Here is a 20,701-nt window from a genome sequence, read left to right as displayed (position 1 = left end):
GCAGTCATACAGACAACTAGACGGTCCAAAAGTTGGCCTACCTATTACTGGCTGAGGTTTTAGTAGAGTTGTGGCTGAACCACATAAAAATATATCATTAATTTTAATCTCCCCAATCAATGATAATGTTATGTTGGAATGTTGTTAAAGAGGGTCAAAAATGTTTCAACCCAGTTTGTTTTGCAGATTCTGTATAGCAGCTTTAATATAGGGAGGACACAACTTCCAGACTGTATGAGTAAAATCAGGTTTTTTCTCTTTGTCAGTTTAATAGTTTCTGTTTTGCCTGTCACTGTTCCCTGTCTGTTTTCTTACCTGGTTCTTCCTGACCTTGTACTTTCTCCTCACGTTCCCCTCTTTACTCATGTGGTTCAGCCACAACTCTACTAAAACCTCAGCCAGTAATAGGTAGGCCAACTTTTGGACCGTCCAGTTGTCTGTATGACTGGTGCATACAGACTTATGCGGCAGAGAAACACTTATCAGTGTTTCTCAAACTTTTTACAGTGTGTACCACCTGAGAAAAATGTCAAGCTCTCCCAAGTACCACTATGAAAGCATGAAACTCATAAATCTTACAACACAAAATTAGTATTATTAAATTAGTTAAATTAGTATCTGCAGTAAAGATTTTTTCATACATTGTATACATTCTACCACAGGCAAAGTTGCCTCCATTTTTTATAGTTTTTTATTAATATTTTGTAATAATTTATTCTGTTTTGGGAGTGTTTTTTATGTATCTGTATTATATTATACATACACATTAAAAGTGAATCTCTGTCCAAAACATGCACTCAGTTTACTTCTTACTCACTATGAGCATCATTTAAATAACCTTTATCAGATTTGATGGTTTTGTTACAGACTTCTCAAAAAAGTGTTTTGCTTTTCTTTCACAAATGTGGGGATTAAATTGTGTTAAAATGTACAAAACGGTGATGTCATGTTTTGTGACGAGGACCCAGGCACAGAGAGACTTGATGAATTTAAGAATCTTATGATTTAATAAAGAAATTTGCAGACTTGCACAGAGATGGTAAAATTATGATGACTGATAGCGGAGATGAAGACAACATACGATGAGGACAGGGAGGAACAGGGGTTTAAATGCACCAAGGAGACAGTCAGAGGGAACTCGGGACAACTGGAGACATTTAAGGATGCAGGCACTGACAGAGACAGGGAAGAAGTCTCATCGTGACGTGTAAAGTTTATCTTGCCTGGCTGGGCAGCTCTCTGGGTGCTCAGCACCCCCAAAGCTCTGATCCTAGAATCGCCCCTGGTTATAAGGTTAATGGGCATCCAGTCAGTTAGCTAGTTAGTATCCATTTCAAACTGGACAGTGGTAACAGTAGTCTACGGACAATTTTAAGTTTTAGATTTTAAATTGGCTATATACATTTCAATGGGAGCAACAGGACGGTCAAATGTCGCTGATTTTACTACAGAGCAGGACGGATTGTAGGGTAGCAAACATAGTCGGGAAACACGTTTTCAACACTGCAGGTTACCTGGGTGTAAGGTTTTTCAGCTAAAAAGAAACATGTTATGACTCCTACCTAACTATATAAAGAGTAACTGAAGGTTAAATGCAGCTAATATGTCCTGTTTTAAGCCAGGCACTTACACCTCCGCTCCGCTGCGTCTCACACACCATGGCTCTGGCAGCAACAGAGCCAGAGCAGCGGAGAGCCGAGCTGGAACAAACCATTTTGGGAGAGGGGGGGGGGGGTTATCTATACTTTTGTTGTTAAAATGTTATGTCTCAACCAAGTACTGTATGGTTTTTATATTTTTAGTAGTGTGTCACACAGACAGCAAATATTGTCCAAAAAAAGTAATAAATCTTTGGGGGTGCTTTGATTCATTTTGGGGGTGCTCCAGCACTCCCAAAAATGGGCTAAAATCGCCCCTGGGTAGAGGGGCAATAACCCTCAAAATAGGAAGGATTATACAGGTGGAGACCACTAACAGTTTTTCCCTCCTCATCTTTCTTTTTTGTTCCACTAGTTTTGTATCAGTGTCTAATTCCAGGTATTTTCTTTAAATCAACAAATAATACCAAAAAATTAATTAATTAATCAATAAAGTACCACCAAAAAAATTACATCTCAATTTCTGCTTTTTTCATTTGCTGTGAGATTGTATGTAAAAATGTACATCCTTTTCATATTGTGTTCATATGGTGAACATAATGAGGTGAGTGAGTGAGGTGAGTTCCTTATCTCCAGGTGTGCAGGATGCAAAGGCACCCCTGCAACAGAAGATGTGGTTAAACACTAAGAAAGTTCAAAAAAAGGTGGAAAATTCGCAAATCTTTTACATAGAAAGAAAAAAAACCTCACCTTTCCTTTTCTGACTACAGAAATTTAGTTTTTTGAAAATCTTAATTTAAATCTTAAATGTATTCAAACTCTCGGTTTTCAGTGATCCAAAATGCCGTGTACGTGTAGCATTGTACATGTGCCATAACTAACTGCTATACTAGCGCTGCGTCACACTAAACGCATTTCAACAATTTATTTTATTTGCTAGCTAAGAAAAAAATAATGATAATTTTAAAAAATTAGCATGTGTAACGTACACATACTGGAAAATTATTTACTACTACTATTTATTACTACTACTTGATATCTCTATCTGATAAGAAAACTATTCAATCAGATAGCTATTTGTGGTGAATGAAATACAGTTGTAGTTTCAAGCAGTTTTCAAAACTTTAAAAGACTGTGGAGGTAAACACATACGACACGAGCGCTCTCGATTAACACTCCTCGTTTATTACTCATCACCACACAACTGAACACTTTTCCCTCCAAAACATAGCAACAACACTTCCTGAGAACTGGGTGTGAGTGGAGCCCTCCAGTGGTCCACCACACATGCCCCCCCCCCCCCCCCCCCCCCGAACACCCAGTAGGGTTATCCCCTAGTCCAGAACCCTTGCTTTAATCAAACGTCCAGAACGGCTGAACCGGGGAGGTGGAGAGCTGGCTGAGGGGAAACGAGCCTGAGGACCAGGCTGGCATGGGTGGCCAGGAGAAGCTGAAGATAGCTCGGGCCCCGCCAGGTGGGGGGTGCTCCCAGAGGAAGAAGCAGGGTTGTCCAGTCCAGTGGAAGGCGGGCGGCCACGGCGGGGGGCCTGATCATCTGATCATCCTGCAGCACATGTGCCGGTTTAAGTCTGTCAATAGAAACAGTCTCCTGACGACCCCCAAAGTCCAAAAGGAAATGCTTCCGGTCAGGTTGAATAACCCTAAAGGGGCCGTCATACAGTGGACGCAGCGGAGGCCTATGAGCGTCATGCCTGACGAAAACAAACTGCGAAGAGTCCAACGACCTCGGAACAAAGGTGTCGGGCAGACAATGGTGCACTGGGCCAGGAAGAGAAAACGAGTCTCTCGGGGGACGGAGAGACAGCACAGAGGGAGCGAAGCACGGGGACCCGGAGGGGCTGACCGAGGACAAGTTCAGCCGGGGAAACCCTGAGGTCTTCTTTAACCGCGCAGCGCAACCCCAGTAAAACCCATGGAAGGCGGTCAACCCAGTTGCCATCTGCGAGAGAAGCACGGAACGCGGCCTTAAGCGATCGGTGGAAACGCTCGCACATCCCGTTGGCCTGCGGGTGGTACGCAGTGGTTCGGTGGACCTTGACGCCCAGGCCGTCAGCCATGGCAGACCAAAGCTCGGAAACGAACTGGGGGCCCCTGTCTGAGGTGATGTTGGCGGGGGGACCGAAACGCGAAACCCACGTTGACAAAAATGTTGCCAGACACCGGAGACCCGCTGCTCCAACACTGCGCCCACCGCCACGTCCGACGCGTCGGTGGTCAACGCAATCTCCGCCGACGGAAACGGGTGGGCCAGCAGGGCGGCGTTTGCCAGCGCGGCCTTGGCCTCAGAAAATGCCTGGATGCGTTCAGGGAGCCAATCAATCGGGTCCTTAGCAGTTTTACCCTTCAAGGCAGCATAGAGAGGCTGCAGCAGGTGCGCAGCTCTGGGGAGAAAGCGGTTGTAGAAATTGACCATCCCCAAGAACTCCTGCAGCGCTTTAACGGACGCGGAAAAGCCGAAACGGCCCGGACCTTGTCCGGCAACGGAACCACACCGTCAGCGGAAATGCGGTGGCCCAAGAAATCCAGAACCGGCAAGCCGAACTGGCACTTGGAGGGGTTGACGATCAGGCCGTGTGCCGCCAAGCGCTGGAAAACCTGACGCAAATGTGACACATGCTGACTCTCAGAACAGCTGGCCACCAATATATCGTCAAGGTACACGAAGACGAAAGGCAGCCCGCGCAAGACAGAGTCCATCAACCGCTGAAAAGTCTGGGCGGCGCCTTTCAGGCCGAACGGCATGCGCAAAAATTCAAACAGGCCGAAAGGGGTAATAACGGCAGTTTTTGGGACGTCTTCGGCGCGCACGGGAACCTGGTGATACCCCCGCACCAAGTCAATTTTAGAAAAAATCGAGGTGCCGGCGAGGTGGGCGGAAAAATCCTGTATGTATGTGGGGAATGGGGTAACGGTCGTTCTCCGTGACATTATTCAAACGGCGAAAATCCCCACACGGCCGCCACCGACCGTCGGACTTGGGCACCATGTGTAGCGGAGAGGCCCAGGCACTATTCGAGCGCTGCACAATGCCGAGGCGCTCCATAGCGGCAAACTCTTCCCGAGCGACGGAGAGTTTCGCGGGGTCGAGGCGGCGCGCGCGTGCGAACACCGGGGGACCGACCGTCGGAATATAATGTTCAACCCCGTGCTTCGTTGCCGTGTTTGAGAAATTAGGAAAAGTCAGTGAAGGGAACTCAGAGAGCAAACGCTGAAAAACATTCCCAGAAGTCACCAAATTAGCCCGATTCAGGGGCTCGATGGTGCGAGTGAAACAGGGTACTGAAGAAAAAGACTGGGCGTCGATTAAGCGTCTGTTAGCGACATCGACCAGCAGTCCGTGGGCACAAAGAAAATCAGCGCCTAAAATAGGTACAGAGCTAGCGGCAACAACAAAGGTCCATTGGAAATCCCGACCATGAAAACAAACAGTCACGAACCTTTCCCCGAACGTTGCGATGGGAGAGCCATTAGCCGCAATAAGCTGCGGTCCGCAGCCCGCTGCTAAGCTGTCGGCGCCGGACGGGGGAAGGAGGCTCTTCTGGGAGCCGGAGTCCACCAGGAAACGTCTCCCGGAGCGCGACTCTTCTATGAAGAGCAGTTTTTCTTTGTCGCCAGCGGTCGCGGCCGCTACAGCGCGCTGTCGGGGCCCGTGGCCCAGGGTCGGAAAAGCACAAGGCAGCAAGCAGCGGCGCGCTCTGGGGCCAAAACGCTGATGGTAGAAACAGAGGTCCAGTCCGCGGTGTCGCTGTGCCGCGACCTTTGCCGCCAGCGAAGGAGCGGACACGTCGGGGCAGGTCAGCGGGGAAGCAGAAGGCGCCGCCGGCGAGGCTGGAACTAGGTCGTGATCGTGGAAAGCGCGGGTAGCCAAGAGAATACGATCCGCGTCCTCAGCCAGGGAGCGATAATCCTTCGTGCCCAGAAGCGGAGAGTTGGCGAGGCCGGCTCTCACGGCCGCCGGCAGCTGTCGGAGGAAGATGTGGGCGAACAGGAATCCCCCGTCGTCCGGACCGAGAAAGGAAAGCATGCGAGAGCCGTACCGCCACCCAGGCCTGAGAGGGAGAGGAGCTTCTCGGCTCGCTCTGCGTCGGAGAGGGCATAGCGCCGAAGAAGCAGCTCCTTAAGGGCGGCGTACTTCCCTCGGGCGGGTGGGTCCCGGAGGAGAGTCAACGCACGACGGGTGGCTAGCGGGTCGAGAGAGGCCACCACCTGGTGATATTTCGTGTCGTCAGCCGAGATGCCACGAAGGGCGAACTGAGCCTCCACGTGCACGAACCACGACGGGGGATCGTGAAGCCAAAAGTCCGGCAGCTCGAGCGGCACAGCAAACGCAGCTGCAGCCGGAGGCAGAGGGCTGGCGGCTGCTGATGCATCCAGAGCGGAGTCGGTGCCACCATCGGACTGCAGCATGTTCGAGTCAGGGGTCACCAATGTGGAGGTAAACACATACGACACGAGCGCTCTCGATTAACACTCCTCATTTATTACTCATCACCACACAACTGAACACTTTTCCCTCCAAAACATAGCAATAACACTTCCTGAGAACTGGGTGTGAGTGGAGCCCTCCAGTGGTCCACCACAAGACAATATTAAAATCCAAGCGTTTTCAAGGATTTCAAGCACCCGTACGAATTTCTGTCCTCCTGTAGACAAACCGCAGTATTTTGTTATTAAACTCCACACTCCACTCCTCCAGTGTAACCACCAAACTAAACGCGTCAATATAAGAGCGACACGAAGAGTCAACGCTGCGTGACGCAATGGCGGTTTGATCGAATGTGGGCGGGGCTGATTGCTTTAACGTGTGTGACGTCAAGCGCTAACGCTTTAATCTTTTAATGTTACCTCATGCCTGCAAACCCATAAACAGAGACTAAACTCCCTGTTAGGATGATTGTTGGACATTTTCTGAAAATTTAAAAAGCAACTTCACTTGAAGCTTAGCACAAACTTAAGCACAAAGATGTTGACAAGCTATAAATTTACAATGTGCTGTGTTCAGTCTGCCATTGAGAGGTCCTTTAAACTAATTACTTACAGCCAGTGGGAAGATTTATGGGCAGGTTCCCCTGATAAATCCACTAAATGTATTCTGAAAGAACTGCTCCAGGAAGTAATAAGGCTTTTAACAAAGTGTATTTTGGAAATGCTTAAAAACAAAAGATCAGTGTCTCAAAAGCAGGTAATGTCCACTTTGAGGCACAGTGTTCCTCAATCGTTTGCTGAAGTCCTGTGCTCTTCAGAGAAGGTGCAATGCAAAATCGCTGAGAATTTCAACCAGCTAATTGCCAAAGAGGTCACAGAGAGTGTGAATTCAGCTATATCTGCAGGCAAGGAGACCGCAGAGCCTGTAAAGAGCAGGTTGGACACTCTGCTCCGCCAAACAATTACGTTTTTAAACTATTTAAGTGGACCATTGACAATTATCTGCAAAGTTAGAAAGAAAAAAGATTATGTAGTTACAGGATTAACAACCTCTGAATCAGAGGCAACATCTGTGGAAAATATTTCTGATGATGATGGCGGGAAAAGAAGATGTGAAAAGAAAACAAATAAGATTCAAAACACTTACTGCAACGAAAACACATGTGATGACATTGGAGAAGTCGTATTACCTCAGCTGAATGAGAAATCACCTCAAAACCTTGAGCCCTCAAAGATATCCTCTGCAGCTTGCAAGCCTAAAATTTCAGGTGATTCAGAGGTCAAAGAGTTGAAAAATCCCACAAAAGATTCTTTTGCAGATGACAGAGTGTCTCAGCAGATGTTAAAAGCTGAGGATGAAAGACTCAAAACAGCTGTAGAAGTTCTGGCCGGGAGCCTTATTAAGCGGCTCCTCTGCAAAATGGAGATGAAATGTGACGAAGAATTCTACCAGTCACTAAAGAGGTTGTTGTTTGTGAAATTCTGGGCTGAAGTTGAGGGGAAACACTTAAGTATAACCCCAGAAAAGATTATAAACCTGGAAAAGAAAATTTACAGAGCTCTCCATAAAGATGTGCGCTTGACTCCAGCTTTACTATTAACTCTAACAACAGAGGGTCAAGCACTCTTTGAGGGGGTGCTTAGTTTTTATTTCAAAAAGTATCTTTTACCAAAAAAGAAACCATCTATAATCAAACGGTTTTTCTCCACAATACGCAAAGCCATCTTTTCCTGTTTCTTACCCAACAGTCACCCTTAAGTAACTGCAGCCATGACTTTCTCTTTTTTTTAAAAGATGAAATTTAGGGCTTCACTTGTTTAAATTCAATTGGACACAAACAACCGATCACCTCAAATTGGCCAGTAAGTTTTAAATATAACCCCAAAAATAACTGGCTAAAATAAAATGGTAAAAAGAACTTCTCCCCCAGCCAGTCGCAGCAGATGGCTGTCCCTTTTTGTGCCTGGTTCTGCTGAAGGTTTCTTCCTATTAGAAGGGAGTTTTGCCTTCCCACTGTTGCCTCGTGCTTGCTCAAAAGGGATTTTTGCTGGGTTTTTTCTCTAATACTGCAGGGTCTTTACCTTTGCAGTATAAAGAAACTTGAGGTGAAAGTTGTATTTGGTATTTTTTTTTTGTTTAGATAATAATACCAAACAAATTATTAATTAATCAATAAAATACCACCAAAAAATGACCTCTGGATTTCTGCTTATTTCATTTGCTGTCAGATTGTATGTATTGTACTTATTCTATTGTATATAATATTTTATTCTATTTTGCATAGTATGTTATTCTATCTTATCTTATGCTACTGTATTGTTTTTTGTTTTTGTTTTTTTTTTTTCTTAATATTTACTGCTCTTAACTTGTACTTTCTGCAGTGACCAAAAAGTTTCTTACTTGTGGGCCTAATAAAGGCTTATCTTATCTTATTGGTAGTGTAGTGGTGATTCCATTGTTTGTTCAACCAAACATCCAACAATTTAAAATCAACAAGCCACTGCTGCTGTAATACTTTGTACGCAGGCAAAACAAGTACAATGTCCAAAACTTGAAAGTTGCATTTTATGATTTATTTATCCAGTTTGGCAAGCAATAAACAAAAGATCATTTTTTATTGTTTCCTGCTGCTTCTGCTGTTCTGGTAAAAAACATAGACCCACCCCAGTGCATACTGGTCCTATACCAGTCCCTTTACTTATAAAAAATGGCCCTAAACGTCTTCCTGGCTGACTTAGCAAGATAAACAGTCAAAAAAATAAAAATTAAAAAATAAAAAAAAATTAAAAAATAAAGTATTAACCTACAAATAAAACGTGTAAATAACTCCAAAATATAAGTAAGCCAACAACAAAATTTCAAAATAATAAAAATAAATAGCTCCAACAGGTAGAAAATAAAGAAAAAAAATGTCATGGGCATTGGAGAGGATTGGATCTGGAATGATTAGGCGTTAAATGAGGGATTTCCTCCCTATGGTGAGTGAGTGAGGTGAGTTCCTTATCTCCAGGTGTGCAGCATGCAAAGGCACCCCTGCAACAGAAGATGTGGTTAAAACACTCACACACTTCAAAAAAAGGAGGAGAAAATGCACACCTTTGGCAAAGAAAAAAAAATCTCACCTTTCCTTTTCTGAATACAGAAATTTGGTTTTTTTGAAAATCTTAATTTAAATCTTAAATGTAGCTATTCAAAATCTCGGTTTTCAGTGATCCAAAATTACCGTGTACGTGTGGCATTGTACATGTGCCATAACTAACTGCTATACTAGCGCTGCAGTATTGCATCACACTGAACGCATTTCAACAATTTATCCTGCGAATTTGTTTGCTAGCAAAATAATAATTTTAAAAATTAGCATGTGTAACGTACACATATACGAAAATTATTTACTAGGACTTACGCAAACTCCCCCATTGTGAAAAGGTGCAAATCCTTTTTGCAGACTTTTGACGTGGATTTGGTCGTTATCTTATCCATGATTTGTATTTGGCGTTTCCCAGCAAAGCTGACTCAACTTGACCACTAAATAATCAAAGGAACTGATCATAGTTTGAGGAACTATGACCCTTAAAGTGAACAGCATGCTCCTGGGAAACTACCCTTTTCTTTTCATATCTGATGGTGACTTTGTAACTGGTGCAGTAAAACTATGAGTACTAACGCCTTGGGTGCCCGAAAACGTAATATGTTGACGATTTGTCACCTAGCGTAAAATGTTACGATTTGGGAGTGAGAACGGGTTGATATATGGGTGATTTAAGCCGCAAACATAAGATTTTGTTAAGGTTTATGGTTTTAGTTATTACCAGTGTTGGGTAAGTTACTTTAAATTAGTAACTTAGTTACATTACTAGTTACTTCTATCAAAAGTAACTCAGTTACCTCAAGTTACTCGTTACTTTCAAAGTAACTAGTTGAAAAGTAACTTTGGTTTTACTCAGAATTCTGTTGTTAATGTGTTTCTTCCGTAACTGGATACCCAGCAAGAGTGCCAGTCTTCTAGCTTGCTTACTTGCCACAAGTGCACTGTGCCACCTACCAAGAGAAAGGAAAAAATAATGTGCATATTTCCACGAGAGAAATCCCACGCCTGGACTGTCGTTAACCGCCGCCATGATTCTAGCCTACGTCGCAGCGTCATGTGCTCTTTTTACATCCAACACGAAAACTGCAGTCGTGGTCCTTTGATTGTACTCAGAACTCGGAAATTCTGCCTTCCGAATAGGAAGATGTAGGTAACACCAGGCTGCAGATGAGCTGCATGCAGGGCTGGACTGGGACAAAAAATCGGCCTGGCCATTTTGACTAGATACCGGCCCACCATTATAGTAAAAATCATAAAGCCTTTGAATGAAAAGAAACACTGTTGTGACAGTGATGTACACTGTTCTGATGGTATATATGCATCAATCTATCAATCGTTTGTTGTAAGATTCAGATAATAATTTTTTTAAAGCTAGATATTTTAAATGAGAATAAGAAAGAAAAGTACTTCTTTGTGCCCCCCTTTCCCTGTTAATGCCCTACCTGGCCCCCCTGGTAAAACTTTGCTAGACCCGCCCCTGCACAGTTACCAGCTGTCAGCTACATAGAAAAGGATCCTGGTGTTATTTGTCTCTCAGAAACAGTTCATAACTTCCCTTCAACTCATTCACGTCACCTAAAAGGTAAACCTGTTTCTCCATCACCTGTTCAGCTCTGATGATTCAGTAAGGACATCTCCTGGTTTCATCTTCATGTTTCCCTCTCACCAGATAACCAAACCGATATCATGACCAGCAGCTTTTACAGCTGTGGCTCCAGCAAACATCAGCTGATACTAGAAAGTAATATTAAATAAATTCTAACAACAGCTGACCAAGCTTAAACGCGCTGCTGTTGTTTAACGCGACCTCCGCTGGTTTCCTCTTTCTGGCACAAAGTGGGCGATAAACAAACAAGATAGACAGGACTTGCGACAGGTAAGCCGATCAGCTGATCATTGAGCAGTTCCATGATTGAAGCAGAAACAGGAGAGGGAGGGGGAGAGAATGAGAGAAGAAGAGGCAGCTGTGCAGCTCCAGCTTTGTGTCTTTTTTTCATTGTAGCTGAAGTACGGGACAAACTGTGCTCCTTTTCACCTCAATACGAAACCGTAATATTTTCTCTGAATACGAGACGATTCCGTTTTTTTACAGGACGGTTGGCAACGCTAATAATTAACCTTAAGAACAAAATAAAGTTCAACATCAGTAACATCATACCCACCCAGCTGTATAGAAACTCGTCATGCTATCTAGTACCCAGTACGAAAAAGTCAGCATAACGAAAATAAACTCCACCTAAACTTGGTTTATATCTGACACAGATAGACTGCAGGTCATACCTTCTTACCTGAAGATCAGTTCACCTGACACTTGGACCGGCGGCCACTTCGGGGTCTGCTCCTCTTGCCTCCCCTTTCCCTCAACCACCACTTGCTAATGTTACTGAATCTGTGGAAGCTCTGCAATAGCCACCGCAAGAAGTAAGGAATAACGACCCTATCTAAATCCCAGTAACGATTAACGCGTTGCTGATTTTGGCATAATAACTAGTTACCGTGCTCGTTACCACAATAATAACGTAGTTACTGTAACGCGTTACTTAACGCGTTAGTCCCTACACTGGTTATTACACTTTTCAGAGCAGCTGGAAAAATAGACTAGTATTAAATAGTAGCTACATGTCAAATAGTATAAAATAGTATGGATACTCACATGATCCATACACACGAGTACCCTCCCCCGGTGTTTTCCGCTTTCTTCCGTCATGTTACCTGTGTTCAAAACTTAGCTGACAGTTCACCACCTGTTAATGGGAGCTTAAAATTACAGTATTAAAGATCAGGGCATATCTATGTATGTTTTTATGTTTCTTAACTTTGCATTGGCCTAGGGCTACTGTGAGGACCAATATCTATATGGGATATACAGATGTTTTATACAAATTACACAATTGTATATAGTTGTACATTCGACAGTTGAGTGGAGCATCGAATTGCGTCACACTGCAATGATTGCAGCGTATGTTTTTGTATGCCTCCTTTACACTGGCGCACGACTTTTGCAGATGAAAATTGAAACAAAAATGTGCATTTTAATCACGTGTGAAATGACTGATTGGAAATTTTCATCTGTGAGGTTCGTTGTACAATTTGATGTTTTCCTGCCCCCTGCTGGTATCGCACCCCTCTAACAGGTCAACAAATATGAAGGGTTGTGTTCCCTTGTATGATAACGCTGTTATAAATGCTCGGATCTGCTTTTTTATGTTCTTAGCTGGCCATATTATATAGCAGACTCCAGTGTATAATGTCTATTATATAGAGCGGCTTATTTTACTCTATTGAAAGATTAAACATGAATGTTATTGTTTTGTTCGCTTGCATGTACATGTGCCTGGTCGAAAGTCACTGTTGTTGCAGACTGATGCCAACAGCTATGCAGGCAATTTTTTTTTTCCATTACCGCCTTTGTGGAGATGCCTTTCAGCAAGACCAATACTACTAATGAGGTTTATAAGTTTAGGTGATGCTTTTAACTAAGTGGTGTCTAACTCGAATAGAAGTAGTGCACCGTACTTCAAGTACTCCATCATATATAAAAGTCCTCCATCCACAAAGTTTCTTATTAGGAAAATAGACCTAAAGTATTAAAATGATAAAGCATTCAATGCAGAATAACGGCCACAGATTTTAAAACATTCATTATATGGCATGACACACCCTCATCAGCAAAGAGTCATATGACGCCACTATGAGTCACAGAATAGTATAATTGCACTTCATATTTCGGTCACTTTTTCCACCGAGGTTTTGACAACGTTTTAACTAATATTTAACGAAACACGCAGGTCGGCGCTCTTGGACAAAGACCGCCTTCACGCTTACGTAATTACCGCATCTCTGTCCAATTAAAGCATAAAAATTCACAACCACATCTGGTTTTTCACTTGGCATCCAAACGTAAATAACTTAAACAAGTCTGAATAGGCCGTCCAAACCAAGGTTTCGTCTTTTTTTTAATATTTACATTAAATGGGTTTTTAAATAGGTGTAAATTAAATACATAATAATAATCATTATAACAACGATACGTTCTTCTCTCGGTAAACACAACAAATTACAAACGAGTGTTTTATTTTTAAAAAATGGGTTTGTTTATTTAAAGAAAAGAAGTCATAAACACGATTTCGTAGCACTCCTTAGTACCGGACTTGGAAAAGCAATTTTTCCAAAACCACGTGAATGCAACAGCGACCTTAGATGAAATTTCAGAGACCCTTTAAAAACTATAGACTACCCCTTCAACATGATACATTCAACGAGTCCTGATGTTAACATGAAAATTTCAGGGGTGAACACGATACGTGGTATTTTATAAAAAGAAGAAAATATTTATTTAACGTTGACAAACTGCGCAGCAAACGCCAGATTTTTATTGATCAGGAAGTGATGACCAATAACGTGACTCTTCTTTATGAATGTGATGTCATCTGACTGACGTCCATTAACGGTTTCATTTGGAATAATCAACATGAGAGATGTTAATTTTAAGATATTATATTGTAAAGTAATTTATAATAGTCTTTAGCAGCAGGTTGGGTCCAAGGAACAGACTTCTTAAGCGGTTGTGTCGCTTGTATCAGTTTAACAGCAACAGGTGCTTAGGAGAGTTATGCTGCATTCGGGGAGGGTTTGCTTTTGCTTTTGTGTAACTATAACGGCTCTTCTGGCTACTGTTATAAAATATTAAAATAAAATATTAAAAATCTGCAATCATAAAAAAGAATAAGTAATCACTGTAGCACATTTAGAAGTTTTCGATGCGCGTATATGCGGATGTGATTGTAATTCAGTTTAAGAGCTACTAACTACGACTTTGGTGAACGCCTCACAAACCCCGCCTCTCTCTAGGAGTTTAAGAGCCTCCGGGTGTCATTACGAAAGTCAGTTCATTAGTCCACTGAGGAGGACGTACTCTCAGTTTTCAGTTCAGGTGGACCTTTTTACATCTCCACTAACAGGATGTCTCCGTCCACGTCCCCCCGCTTCTTCACGGAGAGGGAGGTAGCCCGCCACTGCACCAAGGAGTCCTGCTGGGTGCTGATGGGGACCAGGGTTTACGACGTGACAGCCTTCTTGCGGATGCACCCGGGTGGGGAGGCACTAATACGCAGCCGCTCCGGCAAGGACGTGAGCCAGGCGATGGAGGGACCCCCACACCGGCACTCGGAAAACGCCCGGCGGTGGATGGAGCAGTACTACATCGGGGAACTGGACAGAGACAGCAGCACCGACGAGGCACAGGTACCTCCCTTCCTCCCTAACTAGCTAGGATGACACCGCTGACCTCAGAGTAAACAACTTACGAGGAAAAGAAGTAAAACCTTCTGCCCGCATCTTCTGTTGATCTACTTAAAGATGTGATAAAGTGATATCTCATTTTTGAACCACTCACCTGTTGAAAGGTTAAAGTTTAATATCTTTCTTGTTAACTTAGCTCAGTGGACTTTAGGGGCATAAAAATGTAAATCGATCCCAGATTTCCGTTGTCAACTTTCAGAAGTTTCTAGCATGTTTGTCATTTGGCGTCTTTAAACCCTGGAGTAGGTATTCCCCCCTGCCCTCCCCCTCCCCACGAGCCCTGCCAGGTGAGATCAATGTTCCCCACACCTTTGTTAAAAAGCTGTCAACAGTGTCACATTTTCTACTGTAAGGAGGTTTAGAAGTGTTTATAGACTTCATTTGATTCCAGACCCAGAATTAGGAGAAGGAAACTAGTCCCGGGGTCTTGGAGCAACAGGTGTATAATCCGCTCTCATTTGACTTTATTGGGCGTTTTCCTTTTTAGGTAGCGAGGGAAAAGGAACTGGTATTGATCATTGAGGACGGGAGTAAGGGGTTGGTGATGGAAAAGCAATGCTTGTGTAATTCCTAGGTGGAGGAGGGAGGGGCTAACAGGTGACATGGGAGACCTCTTGGGTTTTGGTGAGCTCTGATGGGTGTGGAGGGGTCAGACGTGTTAATGAATGATTCAAGACCTGTGCCTGTGTGCGTGTTTCTGAAAGAAAGCCAGAGAAGGAAACTGGTTTGTCTTGTCCCGGGAGAAGGGGGCTGCAGACTGGGGGGAAACTTGCCCCCTTCTGTCTCTGTAAAATGAATCCACACCCAGCCAGGTCCTGCGGGTTTCTGTGCGTGTGTGAGGAGGGAGTTTGCATAAATCTCTTGCAGACACAGTTCACATTTACATGGCTTGCCCACTCTCACGTGTGTCCTTGCTTGTTGGTTGCTTCTCTGCACAGAAAGTTTACACAACTGCACTAACAAAATGCTTAGCCTCTGTGGGACTTCGAGGGTTAGTGACTGATAAGCTGTAACTACTAAGGAAATGACTTTTGGACCCCTTTGTCTGTCAGCTGTGAGATCTGCACATACATGTAGTTGACAAATTTGGATTTGGGGGGGGGGAGCTGACAAAATGTGGGTGAGGGTGCTCTGACTACAAAGGAGTCAGATTGACCCAAAAAAAATGCCAGACCCTGCCTTTTACTACCACTGGATCCCCACACTATAGAGGCCAAGTGTATGGGTTTTTCCTTTAATTTGTCATTTTTAATGTCTTGTCTTGCTTATGGCTGATGGAGGATCTGCGTGGCAGTTATGTCAACACATGTTTTCACACCGTTTCACATGAGCTGTTTGTGATGCTGGTGTTTTGTTTTTTCTTAGCTGCTGTTGTTGCTTCAAGAGACAATGTAAAAACAAGTTTTTCAAGACTTTTGATTTAAATTGTGGCTCATTTGGATGCAGTTCAGGACTGAGGTCAGTGACTGGGTGTATGGAGGACCTGTTTTGACTCATGTCAAAATAATCCGTATTTCATTCGTCTTTTATATGACAGAAGCCATTTTAACTAATCATGCCCTTGAGGATGAGACTTAAACCAGCTTTCTTGGGATTGGCTGTCCCTCACAAACCAAAAGGGTTAAACGGCATGTGGGAGGGGCTTCTGGGTTCAAAGGCAGATTGGCACAATGTCTGCTCCATACCAGAATTTGTTCTGCACAAGGGCAAACGAGGCTTCTTCCTCCCTTTCACAATAAAAGTCCTTGATTTATAGATCACTGTGCATGTAAACTGTTTACAGAAGTGCATTAAAGCAATTCACAACAGATTCTAGATGAAAATCAAGCAAAGTGAGAAGAAATCAAGAGTCAGATGAAACGAAACCTATAGAAACGAGAAAAAATATAAAATTGGGGGGGAGATACAAAGTTTTAACAACAGCAAGAAATGTATTTTTTTTTTTTCTTCTAATTTTAATCACTCATTTAGCAGGAAAAAAAATCAGGCTTGCAGGGTCAGCTCAGGTCAGATCTTAAAGATATGTGCTCTTAATATCATATAGCGCCAAGAGTAGATTATGTTGTCACTAGATTACTTTTCTGAATGATGACTAATTATTGATTTACCATGGGTGTGAAATTCTGAAAGTATGAACACGTAGGTCACAAGACAGAACTTTATGACCGACTGACTCAACAGGATATTCCAGTCATTTCAGTGAAAGATCACATTTGTATAGTTCGTTCTCTATTCACGGCTGACAAACTGCTCACCCTCTCCCTTCCCAATGAAACTGTTGCAAATGTGTTTTTTTTTGTGTGTGTGTGTTTTCTCTTTAATAATTTGCTGATTGGCTGTAACTGGCATTTTCACATCACCAGTGCAGAAACACACTCTGAGACTTTAAAGCAGTTTTAGTTCTTTGTCTTTTTTGATGGAAACAAATTAATAAATCAACCGTTTATAGTGATAAATGTGATTATACATTTGTGTGGACTGGAGAGAAAAATTAGTGGAAGTACCACAGTTTGGGCTTCAGACATGAATCTCAATTTTGTTATTATTCTTATCAGCTATATTATTATTAGCCAGAGGTGGGCTTTCTGTGTTTGTGGGAAAATCTGCTTGCAGTAAAAGAGAAACCAAAGTTTAGTGCTAAACTGATTTCGTGCTTATTCCATAACCGTAATAAGAAAGAAATAGTCTTCTAAATATTAAGCCACTGTTTTAGATGCCATCTAAAACACTCCCATTAAGACATTTATATTTTTGAGTCATCAGTAAATAAATTAATTGTTCTGCATGTTTGATCCCAGCTTGAGGTCGATGCTCCATAAGAATGCTCCTAGTTTTCTTATTCTAGAAAGAAGCTGTGGAGCAGAGGGTTAACCCCCTGCTAAGTAGAAAGACGTACAGTCTATTCTCTGTCTCAGGGGAGACTGCCTCATAGGAAAACTATAAGACTGCAAGCAAGTCTGTATCTAGAAAGCTGTGAGCTTGTACAGCGTGCTGTTTGAGGAAGCGGCAGTATGTAAGAAGAAAAAAAAATAAAAAATTAGAAGCAACGATTTCGTAGTAGGAAGCATGCATCCTTGAGTGAGAAGGAAGAATCTAATTGTTTTCAATCTATATTTTTTCTAAACGGCACCTCAGGAACTCAAATGTCAAGATCATCTGAGATTGGCAACATCTCTTGAGCGATAATCTTTCTAAGAACTGCCAGTTAAGAGTTGATCTTCAGATGGTAGATGCTGCACTGCAGTCAGAGCAGGAGGCAGGACTCACTTTTCCCAGGTGTGTGAATGACAGAGGTTGTATGTGTATACGCATTTGGGAGGTTTACTATCAAACACTAGGTAATGTTTACACTATCAGCAAATCGAACTGGTTTGTAATAGTTGTTCATTCCTCCTATTGACAAATGGTGTTTTGAAATTACTTTTTTTTTCATGATTTTAAAAAAGAACTAAAACAGGAAGTAGTGCAGTGTCTTCTGAGATAGACTGTTCAGATAATGTGTAACCATAGATAGTTTAACATTAAAGATGCTAAAAAAAGGATTTTCGTATACTAAATGATACTAAAGCTCACTGTTGTATTAATAGTACTCATCCGCAACAGTATTGATTTAATTCAATTTCTTTTTTTTCTTTTTTTTATAGCGCAAATCACAACAACAGTCGCCTCAAGGCGCTTTTTATTAGGTAGACCCTACAATAATACATACAAAGGAAAAAAAAAACCAAACAATCATATGACCCCCTATGAGCAAGCACTTTGGCAACAGAGGGAAGGAAAAACTCCCTTTTAACAGGAAGAAAGCTGCGGCAGAACCAGGATCAGGGAGGGGCGGCCATCTGCTGTAAACGGTTGGGGTGAGAGAAGGAAGACAGGATAGATGACATGCTGTGGAAGAGAGCAAGAGATTAATAACAAGTGTGATTCAGCAGAGAGGTCTATTAACACAGACCTTGACACCAGCAGTGCCATCTTTTCCTCCACCAGTTGACACATTGCCCCTCCTTTCATTAGCAGAAGCAGTTGATGTTCACAACCTATGTAGTGTCAGTTACCCGATAACCACAAATCAGTCTGTTCTAGATTACATCATTGTTTTAGTATGCCTAAGTAAATGCCATGTAGTATTATTAGGAAGGTTTAGTCAAGGCCTGAATACAACAAATGTCTCCTGTGATTTTTTTTTTTTTTTTTTTTTTTTTTTTTTTTTTTTTTTTTTTAAATTTTGATTTTATTTTTTTATACTAGAGGACTGAAGCCGAAGTGGACCAGTAAGAAGAGAGCAGAGACATCTATCACTGTATTCATAACAGCTGAGTTCTTTTTCAATAGGTGTGCATTTTAACCCTCTTTTAGAGCACTTTAAACCTCTCAAAGGTTGAAAGTGCTTTTAACTTCATTCACTTTAGTTTTTTGTTTTTGGTATGACAGATGATCCGTTTATCCACAAAACCTGCTGACACTCGCATCAATACTTTTTTTTCTTTTTTTTTTTTACAATTCTTTTTTTCAGTCTTTTAGGCTACTGCAAATTTAGATTTAGAAAACCTAGTCATCTTATTAGACCTGACTCTACACAAATGTTTGACTACGCTGAGAAGTTCTCCTGTTGATTAGTAACTATGCATAACGTTGTTCCCATGTTATTAAAGTGAACATGTGATGCATATTTTAAGCTCTGTATTGTTGTTCATACAGCTGTCCTGATGTTCTTCTACTAGAATAACGTTGTATGATTCAAATTTCAAAGTAATCCCTCTTTATATTAAACTGGGACTTGTTGAACCTTACCTCTGCCTCCTCCAAAAACATCCTTTTTTAAAAAAAAAAAAAAAAGAAAAAAAGAAGAAAAAAAAGAAGCCAACCTTCTTTTGATTGGCTGCTCTTTGTAAACAGAAGGTTTTGAACAGCAGGTGGGTGGGGCTTCTGAGCATGGTCATCACTGTGAGCACATCCTGTGCATCATTTAGAGTGAAAAGTAGAAAAGCTCTCTTAATTGTTTTCATTGATTACTTGCACATATGCTGATATCATTATGTGTGATATCATTTGTGTGTGCATTTGTAGCAGAACTAAGTGAAGTGCAGGGTAGAAGCACTACTGCAATTGCATAACAATTTATGTTATGCAAAAATTGTATAAATTCTCCCACTGATTACCCACTTCAGCACTTTCCAGTTCTCTTCATGCATATGCACTTGACCTGAAATATTTAAGGTCAAGTGAAAACAGAACTACACATTCATTCCCAGGTGCACCTTTGTTCTGTGACCCTGCCCCTGTTGTCTTGAAGGAACTGAGCCAACACTGCCTATCAGCCTCTGGACAGTATGTGGAAATACCTGGCCCAAAAGTGCTGAACACATTCCTTCCATTTTTGTGTCATTCAGCTTGTTTGTCTCACTTGTTCTTTCTGTAAACAGCAGAAAGAAAACAGAAGCTGGCATGTAAACTCCTGACATGCAGGAAAAAGGAGCTGCATAGTCATGAACTTGAGAGCATAGTAGCTGTATTCTTAAATGTGAATCTCTAATGAGGGGATTGTGTACATGAATGAACAACAGTGGCCATATGTAGGATAGCAGTGTTGGAGTACAACAGCCTAGTTATGTACTTTTTGAGTGGGTGACGATGAATATAAAGTATAAACTCAGGCGTGCCATGATGGTGGCTGTTAAGTTTTGTGGACTGAATTCTGGAGGGTGTCCAGTTCGAGCCGGTGGATCGTAGGAATGCAGACCTTCGTGTGCACAGGTCTTTCCCCACTCAATGGCGGGATTGTCTTTTATCAGAGGGCACAGAGAGGAAGACGGAAGGACCTGATCCAAATATTACCTTTTAATATCAGTATTAAAACATGCTAACTGCCACATGTGTGTGGCCTCTAGCTTTCAGAGCAGTGAAATGGTTGTTTATTAAAGACTTTGTCCTTCAGAGCAGGTTTTTCGACCTATATTTTCCTTTTCCTTTTTTTAAAAAAAAAAACAAAACAAAACAAAAAACCTCTTCTCCAGGACCTGTGTCATCACTTCTCCGTCCACCAAGCTGTACAAGTGAATTACCTCTTTTACAACTCTTAAGATTCAATTCAATTCAATTTTATTTATATAGCGCCAAATCACAACAAAAGTCTCCTCAAGGCGCTTTATATTGTACAGTAGATAGCACAATATTAAATACAGAGAAAAACCCAACAATCATATCATATGACCCCCTAAGAGCCGCCTTTCCTTTATCGCCATGGTGATACATTTACCAGTAACATTG

At 42.2% G+C, this 20,701-nt stretch overlaps 1 protein-coding gene across 1 annotated transcript in view; it reads left to right on the top strand.

The window, feature by feature from the left end:
- The first annotated feature begins 14,039 nt into the window (after positions 1-14,039).
- Positions 14,040-20,701, top strand: part of fa2h (fatty acid 2-hydroxylase) — a 31,073-nt gene continuing 24,411 nt past the window's right edge. Inside the window, exon 1 of the mRNA XM_063480503.1 lies at positions 14,040-14,377. Coding sequence (XP_063336573.1) covers positions 14,096-14,377 — 282 coding nt within the window. The 5' untranslated portion in view covers positions 14,040-14,095. The remainder of the gene's footprint in view (positions 14,378-20,701) is intronic.

Source organism: Pelmatolapia mariae, linkage group LG7, assembly GCF_036321145.2.
Source record: "Pelmatolapia mariae isolate MD_Pm_ZW linkage group LG7, Pm_UMD_F_2, whole genome shotgun sequence".
Taxonomy (NCBI): Eukaryota; Metazoa; Chordata; class Actinopteri; order Cichliformes; family Cichlidae; genus Pelmatolapia; species Pelmatolapia mariae.
The sequence above is the reverse complement of the archived record's forward strand: the minus strand, read 5'-3'. Positions and strand labels throughout refer to the sequence as shown.